The sequence below is a fragment of the Caenorhabditis remanei genome, chromosome X (assembly GCF_010183535.1).
Source record: "Caenorhabditis remanei strain PX506 chromosome X, whole genome shotgun sequence".
Taxonomy (NCBI): Eukaryota; Metazoa; Nematoda; class Chromadorea; order Rhabditida; family Rhabditidae; genus Caenorhabditis; species Caenorhabditis remanei.
Window position 1 is genome coordinate 19766841 of NC_071333.1, and position 16828 is coordinate 19783668.

Genomic DNA, 16828 nt, shown 5'->3' on the forward strand with positions numbered 1-16828 from the left:
AAGTATCCAAAATAGAAGCAAGTATCCAAAATAGAAACCAAGTATCCAAAATAGAAACCAAGTATCCAAAATAGAAGCAAAGTATCCAAAATAGAAGCAAAGTATCCAAAATAGAAACAAAGTATCCAAAATAGAAGCAAAGTATCCAAAATAGAAACCAAGTATCCAAAATAGAAACCAAGTATCCAAAATAGAAGCAAAGTATCCAAAATAGAACCAAGTATCCAAACTAGAAACAAGTATCCAAAATAGAAGCAAAGTATCCAAAATAGAAACCAAGTATCCAAAATAGAAGCAAAGTATCCAAAATAGAACCAAGTATCCAAAATAGAAGCAATATCCAAAATAGAAACAAAGTATCCAAAATAGAAGCAAGTATCCAAAATAGAAGCAAGTATCCAAAATAGAAGCAAAGTATCCAAAATAGAAACCAAGTATCCAAAATAGAAGCAAAGTATCCAAAATAGAAGCAAAGTATCCAAAATAGAACCAAGTATCCAAAATAGAAGCAAAGTATCCAAAATAGAAGCAAAGTATCCAAATAGAAACCAAGTATCCAAAATAGAAGCAAAGTATCCAAAATAGAAACCAAGTATCCAAAATAGAAGCAAAGTATCCAAAATAGAAGCAAGTATCCAAAATAGAAACCAAGTATCCAAAGAAACCAAGTATCCAAAATAGAAGCAAAGTATCCAAAATAGAAACCAAGTATCCAAAATAGAAGCAAAGTATCCAAAATAGAAACCAAGTATCCAAAATAGAAGCAAAGTATCCAAAATAGAAACAATATCCAAAATAGAAGCAAAGTATCCAAAATAGAAACCAAGTATCCAAAATAGAAACCAGTATCCAAAATAGAAGCAAAGTATCCAAATAGAAACAAAGTATCCAAAATAGAAGCAAAGTATCCAAAATAGAAACCAAGTATCCAAAATAGAAGCAAAGTATCCAAAATAGAACCAAGTATCCAAAATAGAAGCAAAGTATCCAAATAGAAACCAAGTATCCAAAATAGAAGCAAAGTATCCAAAATAGAAACCAAGTATCCAAAATAGAAGCAAATATCCAAAATAGAAGCAAAGTATCCAAAATAGAAGCAAAGTATCCAAAATAGAAGCAAAGTATCCAAAGAAACAAGTATCCAAAATAGAAGCAAAGTATCCAAAATAGAAACCAAGTATCCAAAATAGAAGCAAGTATCCAAAATAGAAACCAAGTATCCAAAATAGAAGCAAAGTATCCAAAATAGAAACCAAGTATCCAAAATAGAGCAAAGTATCCAAAATAGAAACAAAGTATCCAAAATAGAAGACAAGTATCCAAAATAGAAACCAAGTATCCAAAATAGAAACCAAGTATCCAAAATAGAAGCAAAGTATCCAAAATAGAAACCAAGTATCCAAAAGAAGCAAAGTATCCAAAATAGAAACCAAGTATCCAAAATAGAAGCAAAGTATCCAAAATAGAAACAAAGTATCCAAAATAGAAGCAAAGTATCCAAAATAGAAACCAAGTATCCAAAATAGAAACCAAGTATCCAAAATAGAAGCAAAGTATCCAAAATAGAAACAAGTATCCAAAATAGAAGCAAGTATCCAAAAGAAAAAAGTATCCAAAATAGAAGCAAAGTATCCAAAATAGAAACCAAGTATCCAAAATAGAAGCAAAGTATCCAAATAGAAACCAAGTATCCAAAATAGAAGCAAGTATCCAAAATAGAAACCAAGTATCCAAAATAGAAGCAAAGTATCCAAAATAGAAACCAAGTATCCAAAATGAAACCAAGTATCCAAAATAGAAACAAGTATCCAAAATAGAAGCAAAGTATCCAAATAGAAACCAAGTATCCAAAATAGAAGCAAGTATCCAAAATAGAAACAAAGTATCCAAAATAGAAGCAAAGTATCCAAAATAAACCAAGTATCCAAAATAGAAGCAAAGTATCCAAAATAGAAACCAAGTATCCAAAATAGAAGCAAAGTATCCAAAATAGAAACCAAGTATCCAAAATAGAAGCAAGTATCCAAATAGAAACCAAGTATCCAAAAGAAACCAAGTATCCAAAATAGAAGCAAGTATCCAAATAGAAGCAAAGTATCCAAAATAGAAACCAAGTATCCAAAATAGAAGCAAAGTATCCAAATAGAAACCAAGTATCCAAAATAGAAGCAAAGTATCCAAAATAGAAACAAGTATCCAAAATAGAAGCAAAGTATCCAAAATAGAAACAAGTATCCAAAATAGAAACCAAGTATCCAAAATAGAAGCAAAGTATCCAAATAGAAACAAAGTATCCAAAATAGAAACCAAGTATCCAAATAGAAACCAAGTATCCAAAATAGAAGCAAAGTATCCAAAATAGAAACCAAGTATCCAAAATAGAAGCAAAGTATCCAAAATAGAAACCAAGTATCCAAATAGAAGCAAAGTATCCAAAATAGAAACAAGTATCCAAAATAGAAGCAAAGTATCCAAAATAGAAGCAAATATCCAAAATAGAAACCAAGTATCCAAAATAGAAGCAAGTATCCAAAATAGAAACCAAGTATCCAAAATAGAAGCAAAGTATCCAAAATAGAAACCAAGTATCCAAATAGAAACCAAGTATCCAAAATAGAAACCAGTATCCAAAATAGAAGCAAAGTATCCAAAATAGAAACCAGGTATCCAAAATAGAAGCAAAGTATCCAACTAGAAACCAAGTATCCAAATAGAAGCAAGTATCCAAAATAGAAACCAAGTATCCAAAATAGAAGCAAAGTATCCAAATAGAAACCAAGTATCCAAAATAGAAGCAAAGTATCCAAAATAGAAACAAAGTATCCAAAATAGAAACCAAGTATCCAAACTAGAAACCAAGTATCCAAAATAGAAGCAAAGTATCCAAAATAGAAGCAAAGTATCCAAAATAGAAACCAAGTATCCAAAATAGAAGCAAAGTATCCAAAATAGAAACCAAGTATCCAAAATAGAAACCAAGTATCCAAAATAGCAAACCAGGTATCCAAATAGAAGCAAAGTATCCAAAATAGAAACCAGGTATCCAAAATAGAAGCAAAGTATCCAAAATAGAAACCAAGTATCCAAAATAGAAGCAAAGTATCCAAAATAGAAACCAAGTATCCAAAATAGAAGCAAAGTATCCAAAATAGAAACAAAGTATCCAAAATAGAAGCAAAGTATCCAAAATAGAAGCAAAGTATCCAAACTAGAAACCAAGTATCCAAAATAGAAGCAAAGTATCCAAAATAGAAGCAAAGTATCCAAAATAGAAACCAAGTATCCAAAATAGAAGCAAAGTATCCAAAATAGAAGCAAAGTATCCAAAATAGAAACCAAGTATCCAAACTAGAAACCAAGTATCCAAAATAGAAACCAAGTATCCAAAATAGAAACCAAGTATCCAAAATAGAAGCAAAGTATCCAAAATAGAAACCAGGTATCCAAAATAGAAGCAAAGTATCCAAAATAGAAACCAAGTATCCAAATAGAAGCAAAGTATCCAAAATAGAAACCAAGTATTTAAACTAGAAGCAAAGTATCCAAATAGAAACAAAGTATCCAAAATAGAACCAAAGTATCCAAAATAGAAGCAAAGTATCCAAAATAGAAGACAAGTATCCAAAATAGAAACCAAGTATCCAAAATAGAAACCAATTATCCAAAATAGAAACAAAGTATCCAAAATAGAAACCAAGTATCCAAAATAGAAGCAAAGTATCCAAAATAAAAACCAAGTATCCAAAATAGAACCAAAGTATCCAAAATAGAAACAAAGTATCCAAAATAGAAGCAAAGTATCCAAAATAGAAACCAAGTATCCGAAATAGAAACAAAGTATCCAAAATAAAAGACAAGTATCCAAACTAGAAACCAAGTATCCAAAATAGAAACAAAGTATCCAAAATAGAAGACAAGTATCCAAAATAGAAGCAAAGTATGCAAAATAGAAGACAAGTATCCAAAATAGAATACAAGTATCTAAAATAGAAGCAAAGTATCCAAAATAGAAACCAAGTATTTAAACTAGAAGCAAAGTATCCAAAATAGAACCAAAGTATCCAAACTAGAAACCAAGTATCCAAAATAGAAACAAAGTATCCAAAATAGAAGCAAAGTATCCAAAATAAAAACCAAGTATCCAAATAGAAGCAAAGTATCCAAATAGAAACAAAGTATCCAAAATAGAAGACAAGTATCCAAAATAGAAGAAAAGTATCCAAAATAGAATAAAAGTATCCAAAATAGAAACCAATTATCCAAAATAGAAGCAAAGTATCCAAAATAGAAACCAAGTATCCAAAATAGAAGCAAAGTATCCAAAATAGAAACCAAGTATTTAAACTAGAAGCAAAGTATCCAAAATAGAAGACAAGTATCCAAAATAGAAACCAAGTATCCAAAATAGAATACAAGTATCTAAAATAGAAGCAAAGTATCCAAAATAGAACCAAAGTATCCAAAATAGAAGCAAAGTATCCAAGATAGAACCAAAGTATCCAAAATAGAAGACAAGTATCCAAAATAGAAACCAAGTATCCAAAATAGAATACAAGTATCTAAAATAGAAGCAAAGTATCCAAAATAGAACCAAAGTATCCAAAATAGAAGCAAAGTATCCAAGATAGAACCAAAGTATCCAAAATAGAAGACAAGTATCCAAAATAGAAGCAAAGTATCCAAAATAGAAGCAAAGTATCCAAAATAGAAACAAAGTATCCAAAATAGAAGCAAAGTATCCAAAATAGAAACCAAGTATCCAAACTAGAAACCAAGTATCCAAAATAGAAGCAAAGTATCCAAAATAGAAACCAAGTATCCAAACTAGAAACCAAGTATCCAAAATAAAAGCAAAGTATCCAAAATAGAAACCAAGTATCCAAAATAGAAGCAAAGTATCCAAAATAGAAACCAAGTATCCAAAATAGAAGCAAAGTATCCAAAATAGAAACAAAGTATCCAAAATAGAAGCAAAGTATCCAAAATAGAAGCAAAGTATCCAAATAGAAACCAAGTATCCAAAATAGAAGCAAAGTATCCAAAATAGAAACCAAGTATCCAAAATAGAAGCAAAGTATCCAAAATAGAAGCAAAGTATTCAAAATAGAAACAAAGTATCCAAAATAGAAGACAAGTATCCAAAATAGAAACCAAGTATCCAAACTAGAAACCAAGTATCCAAAATAGAAACCAAGTATCCAAAATAGAAGCAAAGTATCCAAAATAGAAACCAAGTATCCAAAATAGAAGCAAAGTATCCAAAATAGAAACAAAGTATCCAAATAGAAGCAAAGTATCCAAAATAGAAGCAAAGTATCCAAAATAGAAACAAAGTATCCAAATAGAAGCAAAGTATCCAAAATAGAAACCAAGTATCCAAACTAGAAACCAAGTATCCAAAATAGAAGCAAAGTATCCAAAATAGAAACCAAGTATCCAAAATAGAAGCAAAGTATCCAAAATAGAAGCAAAGTATTCAAAATAGAAACAAAGTATCCAAAATAGAAGCAAAGTATCCAAAATAGAAACCAAGTATCCAAACTAGAAACCAAGTATCCAAAATAGAAACCAAGTATCCAAAATAGAAGCAAAGTATCCAAAATAGAAACCAAGTATCCAAAATAGAAGCAAAGTATCCAAATAGAAACAAAGTATCCAAATAGAAGCAAAGTATCCAAAATAGAAGCAAAGTATCCAAAATAGAAACAAAGTATCCAAAATAGAAGCAAAGTATCCAAAATAGAAACCAAGTATCCAAACTAGAAACCAAGTATCCAAAATAGAAGCAAAGTATCCAAAATAGAAACCAAGTATCCAAAATAGAAGCAAAGTATCCAAAATAGAAGCAAAGTATCCAAAATAGAAACAAAGTATCCAAAATAGAAGCAAAGTATCCAAAATAGAAACCAAGTATCCAAACTAGAAACCAAGTATCCAAAATAGAAGCAAAGTATCCAAAATAGAAACCAAGTATCCAAAATAGAAGCAAAGTATCCAAAATAGAAGCAAAGTATCCAAAATAGAAACAAAGTATCCAAAATAGAAGCAAAGTATCCAAAATAGAAACCAAGTATCCAAACTAGAAACCAAGTATCCAAAATAGAAGCAAAGTATCCAAAATAGAAACCAAGTATCCAAAATAGAAGCAAAGTATCCAAAATAGAAGCAAAGTATTCAAAATAGAAACAAAGTATCCAAAATAGAAGACAAGTATCCAAAATAGAAACCAAGTATCCAAACTAGAAACCAAGTATCCAAAATAGAAGCAAAGTATCCAAAATAGAATCAAAGTATCCAAAATAGAAGACAAGTATCCAAAATAGAAGCAAAGTATCCAAAATAAAAACCAAGTATCCAAAATAGAAGCAAAGTATCCAAAATAGAATCAAAGTATCCAAAATAGAAGACAAGTATCCAAAATAGAAGAAAAGTATCCAAAATAGAATAAAAGTATCCAAAATAGAAACCAAGTATCCAAAATAGAAGCAAAGTATCCAAAATAGAAACCAAGTATTTAAACTAGAAGCAAAGTATCCAAAATAGAAGACAAGTATCCAAAATAGAAACCAAGTATCCAAAATAGAATACAAGTATCTAAAATAGAAGCAAAGTATCCAAAATAGAACCAAAGTATCCAAAATAGAAGCAAAGTATCCAAGATAGAACCAAAGTATCCAAAATAGAAGACAAGTATCCAAAATAGAAGCAAAGTATCCAAAATAGAATACAAGTATCTAAAATAGAAGCAAAGTATCCAAAATAGAACCAAAGTATCCAAAATAGAAGCAAAGTATCCAAGATAGAACCAAAGTATCCAAAATAGAAGACAAGTATCCAAAATAGAAACCAAGTATCCAAAATAGAATACAAGTATCTAAAATAGAAGCAAAGTATCCAAAATAGAACCAAAGTATCCAAAATAGAAGCAAAGTATCCAAGATAGAACCAAAGTATCCAAAATAGAAACCAAGTATCCAAAATAGAAACCAAGTATCCAAAATAGAATACAAGTATCTAAAATAGAAGCAAAGTATCCAAAATAGAACCAAAGTATCCAAAATAGAAGCAAAGTATCCAAGATAGAACCAAAGTATCCAAAATAGAAGACAAGTATCCAAAATAGAAGCAAAGTATCCAAAATAGAAGACAAGTATCCAAAATAGAAACCAAGTATCCAAAATAGAAACCAAGTATCCAAAATAGAAACCAAGTATCCAAAATAGAAGCAAAGTATCCAAAATAGAAACCAAGTATCCAAAATAGAAACCAGGTATCCAAAATAGAAGCAAAGTATCCAAAATAGAAACCAAGTATCCAAAATAGAAGCAAAGTATCCAAAATAGAAACCAAGTATCCAAAATAGAATACAAGTATCTAAAATAGAAGCAAAGTATCCAAAATAGAACCAAAGTATCCAAAATAGAAGCAAAGTATCCAAAATAGAAGACAAGTATCCAAAATAGAAACCAAGTATCCAAAATAGAAACCAATTATCCAAAATAGAAACCAAGTATCCAAAATAGAAGCAAAGTATCCAAAATAAAAACCAAGTATCCAAAATAGAACCAAAGTATCCAAAATAGAAACAAAGTATCCAAAATAGAAGCAAAGTATCCAAAATAGAAACCAAGTATCCAAAATAGAAACAAAGTATCCAAAATAAAAGACAAGTATCCAAACTAGAAACCAAGTATCCAAAATAGAAACAAAGTATCCAAAATAGAAGACAAGTATCCAAACTAGAAACCAAGTATCCAAAATAGAAACAAAGTATCCAAAATAGAAGACAACTATCCAAAATAGAATACAAGTATCTAAAATAGAAGCAAAGTATCCAAAATAGAAACCAAGTATTTAAACTAGAAGCAAAGTATCCAAAATAGAAACAAAGTATCCAAAATAGAAGCAAAGTATCCTAAATAGAAACCAAGTATCCAAAATAGAATACAAGTATCTAAAATAGAAGCAAAGTATCCAAAATAGAACCAAAGTATCCAAAATAGAAGACAAGTATCCAAAATAGAAGACAAGTATCCAAAATAGAAGACAAGTATCCAAAATAGAAGCAAAGTATCCAAAATAGAAGCATAGTATCCAAAATAGAAACCAAGTATCCAAAATAGAAGCAAAGTATCCAAAATAGAAACCAAGTATTTAAACTAGAAGCAAAGTATCCAAAATAGAAACCAAGTATCCAAAATAGAAGCAAAGTATCCAAAATAGAAGGCAAGTATCCAAAATAGAAGCAAAGTATCCAAAATAGAAACCAATTATCCAAAATAAAAGACAAGTATCCAAACTAGAAACCAAGTATCCAAAATAGAAACAAAGTATCCAAAATAGAAGACAAGTATCCAAAATAGAAGCAAAGTATCCAAAATAGAAACCAATTATCCAAAATAGAAACCAAGTATCCAAAATAGAAGCAAAGTATCCAAAATAGAAACAAAGTATCCAAAATAGAAGCAAAGTATCCAAAATAGAAGCAAAGTATCCAAAATAGAAACCAAGTATCCAAAATAGAAGAATCTTCTTATTGATCTCTTCATTGCTTCCTCCCACGATATCATTGCACTTACTGAGACATTTCTCACTGACTCCATCCCTTCCTCTCTGTTCATATCTCGTAACATTTCTATAATTCGCTGTGATCGTATGCAATCCCTTCACCGCAAATCCAGTGGCGGGGGAGTTGCTTTCCTTTTCAAAAATACCGTGTGCCTGACTCCTATCCCCACCAACCTTGACCACCACTATCCCTTGCATCAATCCGAAATTGCCGCCTGTCTTGTCTCTTCCTCAGCTTCTAGTTATAACCAGCCTAAATTCTCGCCATTTACTGTAATCCTTGTCTACCGCCCTCCCGATTGCAAATCCTCCGAACTCTCCTCTCTCATTACTCATTTAGACTCTCTCATACCTCTATCCTCCTCATTATTAATTGGAGACTTTAACCTCCCATCTGTTGACTGGCAGGATTCTGCATCCCGGCATCCTTTCTCTGATTTTTTAGTTTCCAAGGGACTCTCTCAACTTGTCGATTTTCCTACCCGTTCTACCTCTCTTACTTCCAACATTCTTGATTTAGTAATCACTTGCAATGATTTAGCTCTTTTGCCTCCCGTCTGCCACCCTCCACTTTTGAATTCTGACCACTTCAGCGTCAATTTCTCCGTTTTCCCGGGCTCTGCGGCTTCCACTCGCTTTGATCCTCCTCCAGCTTCTGATTCTTCTCTACTTGACTACAGAAAATGTAATTACAGTCTCCTTAATTCTGATCTTGCTTCCATTGACTGGGATGTTATATTCAGTACCCTTCATTCTTCTTCTGCCAAATTTGACAAGTTTATTTGCATTCTTTCTGACCTAATCAAGACCCACACCCCTTCTAGAACATTGCCAAAACCTAAACCGTCCTCTAACCTTATTCGCCAGTTGCGTCGAGCACGTAGTCGTCTTGCGCAACTCATTGCCTCCCCTAGCTCGTCCTTCAGTGATGTTCATACCCTCAATTCTTGAATAAGAGTTCTGACCAGATCTATTAGATGCAACTATGCCAGAACTGAAAAACGGATACTCAACTCCCCTCACAGCTTTGCTGCCCGTTCTCTCATAACTAGAAGATTAAGATGCACTTCTGGAATTCCTTCTCTCTCCCATCTTGGTAGAATCGTCAGTACAGACTCCGAGAAAGCCGCCATCTTCACTACTGCCTTCTCATCCAATTTTAAAAACCCCACAGCAGTTCCTAATGTCTCTGATTTCTCCTCCTCAGTAAACCCTTCAGCATCTCATCCCATTGACCTACAAGATTCTGATATGTTTGCGCCGTGGGTAATTGAGAACTCCTTACGTAAACTGCCGCCCCGCTGTGGTTTCTCACCCCATCTTGCCAACTTTCTTCTTATCAAGAAATGCGCCACTACTCTTGCCCTTCCCCTATCCATTGTCTTCAATGATTCCTTCCGCACCTCTACTGTCCCACAATCATGGAAAAAAGCCGTAGTGACCCCTGTCCTCAAGAAAGGTAATGCCAGTTTTCCTAATAACTACCGTCCGATAAGCCTTACTGATCCCTTCTCTAGAATCTTCGAGCGCATCATCTGTAATCGCATCAAATCTGATTTTGCTCATAAGCTTTCAGTTCATCAACATGGTTTCTTAGCTAAACGGTCCTGCGCCTCTTCTTTAGTTCAGGTCATATCCAATTACAATATTATTCTTAAAACTCACAAAACCCTTGATGTAGTGTTCTTTGATTTCCAGAAAGCTTTTGACCAAGTTCCCCACAACCTTCTTCTCAACAAGCTTTCCTCTTTTGGCATTTCCCCTCCCTTTGTAGCATGGTTTTCTGACTTTCTTTCCTCTAGATCCTTTTCCGTTAAAGTCAACAGCTTCATTGATCCCTCTCCCGCATCTATCTCCTCGGGGGTTCCCCAAGGTTCCGTATCTGGCCCTTTACTCTTTCTCTTGTTCATCAACGATTTGTTACTCAGTTTGAATGATATTCCTCACCTGCATGTGGCTGCCTATGCTGATGATATTAAAATCTACTCGCACCTCCCGTCCAGTCTTCAAGCAGGCATTGATTTAGTCTCTACATGGGCTGAATCCAATTTCCTTCCTCTTGCTCATTCCAAAACGGGTTTACTTCGCTTAGGTTCTCTCAACCCTCATCATCAGTTCCTTATCGCGGGTTCTCCCATTCTGGACTCAAACTCCGTTCGTGATCTTGGCTTGCTTGTTGAACCTGATCTCAAGTTCCGTGCTCACATTAGTCGAACCGTGGCTCTTGCCCGACTTCGTTGCTCCCAGATTTTAAAATCCTTCAAGTCTAATAATCCTGCTTTCTACTCATTCTTATTTAAAACTTATGTTCTTCCTATCTTGGAGTATTGCTCTGTTATTTTCTGCCTTTCCCCCTCATCTCATCTCTCTAGACTTCTGGAATCCACCCTCAGAGTATACTCTAGAAAAACTCTCCAGCGTTGCAACATCTCTTTCTCTTCCTACTCGCAACGTCTTGAACTCCTCTCAATGCACTCCATTAGACACCGTAGACTCAAATCCCAATTACTCTTACTTTACAAATTCATTGCTGGCGCATCTCACTTCCCCTTCCTTAATACCATTGTCAGACTCTCAAACTCTCCCAGAAGACCCATGTCTCTTGTCTATCTATCTCCTCTATCTGATAACTTTTTCTCTTTTACTGTTCCGTTTTGGAATGCCATTACCTACAATGTAAATATTTTTCTTTCTCCCTCACAATTTATCATTTTACTTGATTCCTCAATCACCCGGTTCTAATATTTCTTGCTCCCTTCTTGTTGCATAATTAACAGTTTTTTTCTATTCCCTGCCTTTAATTGCCTAGTTCCTTTAATTCCCCTTGATCGCAATTCCATATCTCAGTTCGAACCCGTTGTATTCATTTCAATTGTTGCCTTCCCCCCCGTTACTCTTTTTATGACATGCACCTTATTAGTCCATTTTTTTTCTTCTTTACTTGAGACTATCTCGTGAGGGATATGCTTCAAGTCTTCTTTGTATCTTATAGCCTCCTATCCCTTGAAGTAAATAAATAAATAAAGTGTGAGATGAGCGGTGCGACAACAGAACACAAATTTAAGACATTGACCCATTTATTACGAAAGAAGAAGATTAAAATAAAGAAAGAAAGTATTATATTTAGAAAGTGTCCTACTGATGAGCCGCGGGTCGTGAGTAGACTTGAAGAGGCATAGAACAGCGGATCACAGAAAATTGGCCTAATAAGGCTTAAAAAGGGAGGAGAAAGTGGGTTGACTAGCGTCAGTTTGCGCGTAAAACTACTAGAATACTCCTGAAAAAAAAATGGAGATATTCTAGCGTGACTTCACAATCTCTCACTCATTCTACAATCGTAGAAGCACGACTCACTCGAAGAGCGAGTTGAAGTGAATGGGGGAGAGAGCGCGCCCGCCGCTGTGCGGCGGAGCGCGTTTACTGACGAAAGGGAATAAAAAGGCGGTAGTTTAAATAATATTATTTGAATATTCCTGATAACAGGAGATTAAAAAGAGATAAATAATATAAATTAGTGAACAGATTTAAATAAGAGATTAGTGAGGCGATGATAGTCCTAGTTTTGCGGGGAAAACCATATGGGGACTATCATTCAGCCTTTAAGTTGTCGACGAATTTATCGTCTGGGAAATAGTTGACAACAGACTCGTCTCTTCCGCTGCAGGGAAACTTCTAGATAAACTCTTCTCTTAATTCTCTCTCCTTCTTTTTTTTATTCCTTTTTCCTATAAGTCTGGGGTCGAGACTTCCCTCTTCCGCTGCAGGGAAACTTCTAGATAAACTCTTCTCTTAATTCTCTCTCCTTCTTTTTTTTATTCCTTTTTCCTATAAGTCTGGGGTCGAGACTTCCCTCTTCTGCTGCAGGGAAACTTCTAGATAAACTCTTCTCTTAATTCTCTCTCCTTCTTTTTTTTATTCCTTTTTCCTATAAGTCTGGGGTCGAGACTTCCCTCTTCTGCTGCAGGGAAACTTCTAGATAAACTCTTCTCTTAATTCTCTCTCCTTCTTTTTTTTATTCCTTTTTCCTATAAGTCTGGGGTCGAGACTTCCCTCTTCCGCTGCAGGGAAACTTCTAGATAAACTCTTCTCTTAATTCTCTCTCCTTCTTTTTTTTATTCCTTTTTCCTATAAGTCTGGGGTCGAGACTTCCCTCTTCTGCTGCAGGGAAACTTCTAGATAAACTCTTCTCTTAATTCTCTCTCCTTCTTTTTTTTATTCCTTTTTCCTATAAGTCTGGGGTCGAGACTTCCCTCTTCCGCTGCAGGGAAACTTCTAGATAAACTCTTCTCTTAATTCTCTCTCCTTCTTTTTTTTATTCCTTTTTCCTATAAGTCTGGGGTCGAGACTTCCCTCTTCTGCTGCAGGGAAACTTCTAGATAAACTCTTCTCTTAATTCTCTCTCCTTCTTTTTTTTATTCCTTTTTCCTATAAGTCTGGGGTCGAGACTTCCCTCTTCTGCTGCAGGGAAACTTCTAGATAAACTCTTGTCTTAACTCACTTTCATCCTTTTTTTTATTCCTTTTTCCTATAAGTCTGGGGTCGAGACTCGTCTCTTCCGCTGCAGGGAAACTTCTAGATAAACTCTTCTCTTAATTCTCTCTCCTTCTTTTTTTTTATTCCTTTTTCCTATAAGTCTGGGGTCGAGACTTCCCTCTTCCGCTGCAGGGAAACTTCTAGATAAACTCTTCTCTTAATTCTCTCTCCTTTTTTTTTTATTCCTTTTTCCTATAAGTCTGGGGTCGAGACTCGTCTCTTCCGCTGCAGGGAAACTTCTAGATAAACTCTTGTCTTAATTCTCTCTCCTCCTTTTTTAATTCCTTTTTCCTATAAGTCTGGGGTTGAGACTTGTCTCTTCTGCTGCAGGGAAACTTCTAGATAAACTCTTCTCTTAATTTTCTCTCCTCCTTTTTTAATTCCTTTTTCCTATAAGTCTGGGGTCGAGACTTGTCTCTTCTGCTGCAGGGAAACTTTTAGATAAACTCTTGTCTTAATTCACTTTCATCCTTTTTTTTATTCCTTTTTAGAGAGGTAAGACCGGGGGTTAAAGGACACACGCATGGAAGGGGAGTCGCAGACCACCAGTGTAGGAGGGGAGGAGCATGGGGGATACCAGTGTAAGGGCATCTAAACCATGGTAATGGATGGTGCGACGTGGTCGTTCACGACTTTGCAATGGGTTACCAATTATGGGTAAACCAAAATTTGTTGTAGAAAACAAAAGTCTACGTAGATTTGTCTTAAAAATACACGATCCTCTGATTAGCGTTATCACCGGGTGTAAACTTTTGTGAATACATGCCCGCCAGTTTTACATTTCAAGCATATCACTTTATAGACAAGGTTTTAAGTTATGGGTGCGGAAATTCAGGTTTCTGAATATTCTGAAACGATGCACAACTATGCTTTTGCGTTTATGCTCTTGCGAAGTTATGTTTCGTTTGCTCTTGCAAAGTCATGTTTCATATGCTCTTGCGAAGTCATGTGAACTTCATTTCATTTCATATTCATTACGTCATTGTTCCCAGAAAATTTCTCAACTTCCGTTCAATTTCAATTGGTTCAGGCTAGAGACTATCACCCTGTATGCATCTACAAAAACTGGACGACGATCATTGTAGTTAACCCCCAAATAGAAACCAACGAGACAACTTACTCAGATGTACGCAAAATTGGCTACACAGTTCTACAGTTCCAGAAATTTATAGAGTAGTGATGAGGATGCTACACCAACAATGCAACACTTTCAAACAGTCCCACTTTTCATTACTCATAATTTACGCAAGACACAAACCTACACACTCATTCAAAAAAAAAAAAAGAGGTGTGCACACAAGAAGTATATATAGACCAAGAACGAAAATTATCAAATTCACAGATTGTGTTCCTTCTTGAGTGATGGGCAATCGTGCTGGAAGAACTTCATGTTTTTCTGGACAATGAGATGGGAACGACACACGGTGCAGAGAGCGAGAGCTGGAATTTGAAAATTGAAACTTTTGAAGTTTTGATACAAGTAAACTCACGAATCTGGATCATTCCATCTTCAACCTTGACAGTTTCGTGGGTCGAATTAAACTTTTTGCATGGGACACACATATAGACGATGAGGGGGTCCAATCCTTTGAAAAGACGTTCCGGAATAACATTGGCTTGATCCTCAGTAGGAATAATTGACTCGGCAGCTTTCTCATATAGCCACTATAAACAGAATCATACAGATTTTTCTACGAATTAAGGTCAACTCACATGCTTCTTTTTTGGAATCTTCTTCTTCGCCGGTGCATGATTAGTCTCTCCGTCATCTTCAAAATACGGACGCTTCTCACGTTGACCATTCATCTTGGGCTTAGTAGGAGTATCATAATCGGATAGAACACCAGACATTTCTGAAAATCACACTAAATTTGGAGGAAAACATTTATCAAGAACAGAAAGCACTACAGTAGAAGCATATGAAAGTCGGAAAAGTGAAGATGCAAATGAGAAAGTGATAAGTACATCACGCTTAAATACGTGTCTGAAAACATGAGTCATCCACAAAAAGGGGAGGGTCAACTTGAAAAATTCAATTAAGCAAGGTCCAGGTGAAGCATGAATCATCAACAGCAGGAGAAATTTTTGCACAAAGTGTACGACTGAAGAACAATGAGCAAACAAACTAGGATTTTGCTTGAATGTGGATGGTAGGCATGGCACCCTTGGCAAAGTTGAAAACGTAGGCTTCAGATTTCTTTTCAGGCTTTTCAGGCTTTTGAGTTGATGAGGATGTATAAAAGTACTGATCCAGACCATTCGAAGAAACCTGAACGATTTCGGGGTTTTTCAACTGTCAAGTGTTTGTAATCCTTACCACTCCAACTTGATCTTGGGGACTAGGTTGATATACATACCCTGAGCCTACTTCATTACTAACGGCGGGTTTTTGAATACCCATTGTGTTTTTGGAATGAGCTGCTGCGATAAAACGCGATCACCACACTTGTCAGAGAGATGATCAATGCAATCGTGGAGCAGAAGGAAATGAGAAGGAATGAAGATCTGGAAGCGGGTTCGAAATCATACAGTTTTCCAATGTGGTCCAAGGAGCTAATTCACGAAGGAGTGTGTACGACAGTTCTCAAAAATGGATCACCAGTGCTTGACCGTACTCATGCATTAGACAGACATTTTGCCTATCGAAATAACGTTTGCTGAATTGCTAAAGTAACTAACGTGGTTGGAAACAGTGATGTCCTGAAAAATGCACTATAAATTCAAGAATTGTAGAGTTCACGGAATTCTTTTCTGTATCTGAACGAGCGCTAAACGAACTGAACGAAGAATAGAAATATTGTACAGAGCAATGCATCCTGTGTGATCACGAAGAGAACCTTCACAAATTTGGAAATATGAAAAATTCTGGGGTTACCTTAACAAGGGTAGAGAATTCCGGAAACATGAAAACCTGAAGCATTCTCTCCAAGAACAGAAAATCAGACTCATGCACATGAAAACTGTGAGAAACGATGAAATGACACCAAACTCAACAATCGTAACGCAGAACAATTGGTTTTGATGACTCATCAGAATTGAAAGTTTGAAAACCTGAAAGTGACCTCTCGCGATGACTCATCAAGGATGACTCATCAAGGATGACTCATCAAGGTTGACTCATCAATGATGACTCACTGTTCCGAGATTCAGCATATATTGGGATTTGCCGACAGAGCAAGGAATTCTACATACTCTGTGGGAACCATCCATGTTTCACTGAGAAACGATGGGAATGAGTCACCACACCGGGACACAAACTTCCCTCTTTCACCAAGTCTCCTATGGGTCAATGAAATAAGGAGAAATTTGAGCTATAACGACTGATTATGTGGCAAACCGACAAATCCTGGAGGGTAATTGAACACAGCAGATGAGAATGCAGGGGTATATAAGGCAATCAGCACAACTCCAAAAACCATAACAAACTTCATTCCGAAGTGAGCGTCACTGATTTTCTTGACGCGACTTACCTTTATCTTCATCATCATCATCATCGTCAATCCCACCATTGTCTTGATTCTCATCCTCATCAACCCAACCTTGTCTTGATTTCCATCAACATCGTCATCATCAACCCAACCTGGTCTTGATTTCCATCAACATCATCATCATCAACCACACCAATACAGTCCTTGTCTTAATTTTCAAGAAGATCTACAATCATGATGGTTGAAAATTTTGAAGAGGTAAGTGTAGAAGTTTTTGAAGTCGTCACTAACGTCAACTT

General features: G+C 35.2%; 2 protein-coding genes across 2 annotated transcripts; both read right to left on the bottom strand.

Annotated features, from left to right (window-relative positions):
* Positions 1-14437: 14437 nt before the first annotated feature.
* GCK72_025968 (uncharacterized protein) lies at positions 14438-14952 on the bottom strand (the record flags this gene model as incomplete). Its single annotated transcript, XM_053736584.1, has 3 exons — positions 14438-14541; positions 14592-14766; positions 14815-14952. The coding sequence occupies 3 exons, from the start codon at positions 14950-14952 to the stop codon at positions 14438-14440; spliced, it is 417 nt and encodes a 138-aa protein (XP_053580150.1).
* A 274-nt stretch (positions 14953-15226) lies between these two features.
* On the bottom strand, positions 15227-15502 carry GCK72_025969 (uncharacterized protein; the record flags this gene model as incomplete). The annotated part of the gene is made up of 2 exons (XM_053736585.1): positions 15227-15370; positions 15419-15502. 2 exons carry the CDS (start codon positions 15500-15502, stop codon positions 15227-15229), a joined length of 228 nt encoding a protein of 75 aa, XP_053580151.1.
* Positions 15503-16828: the final 1326 nt, after the last annotated feature.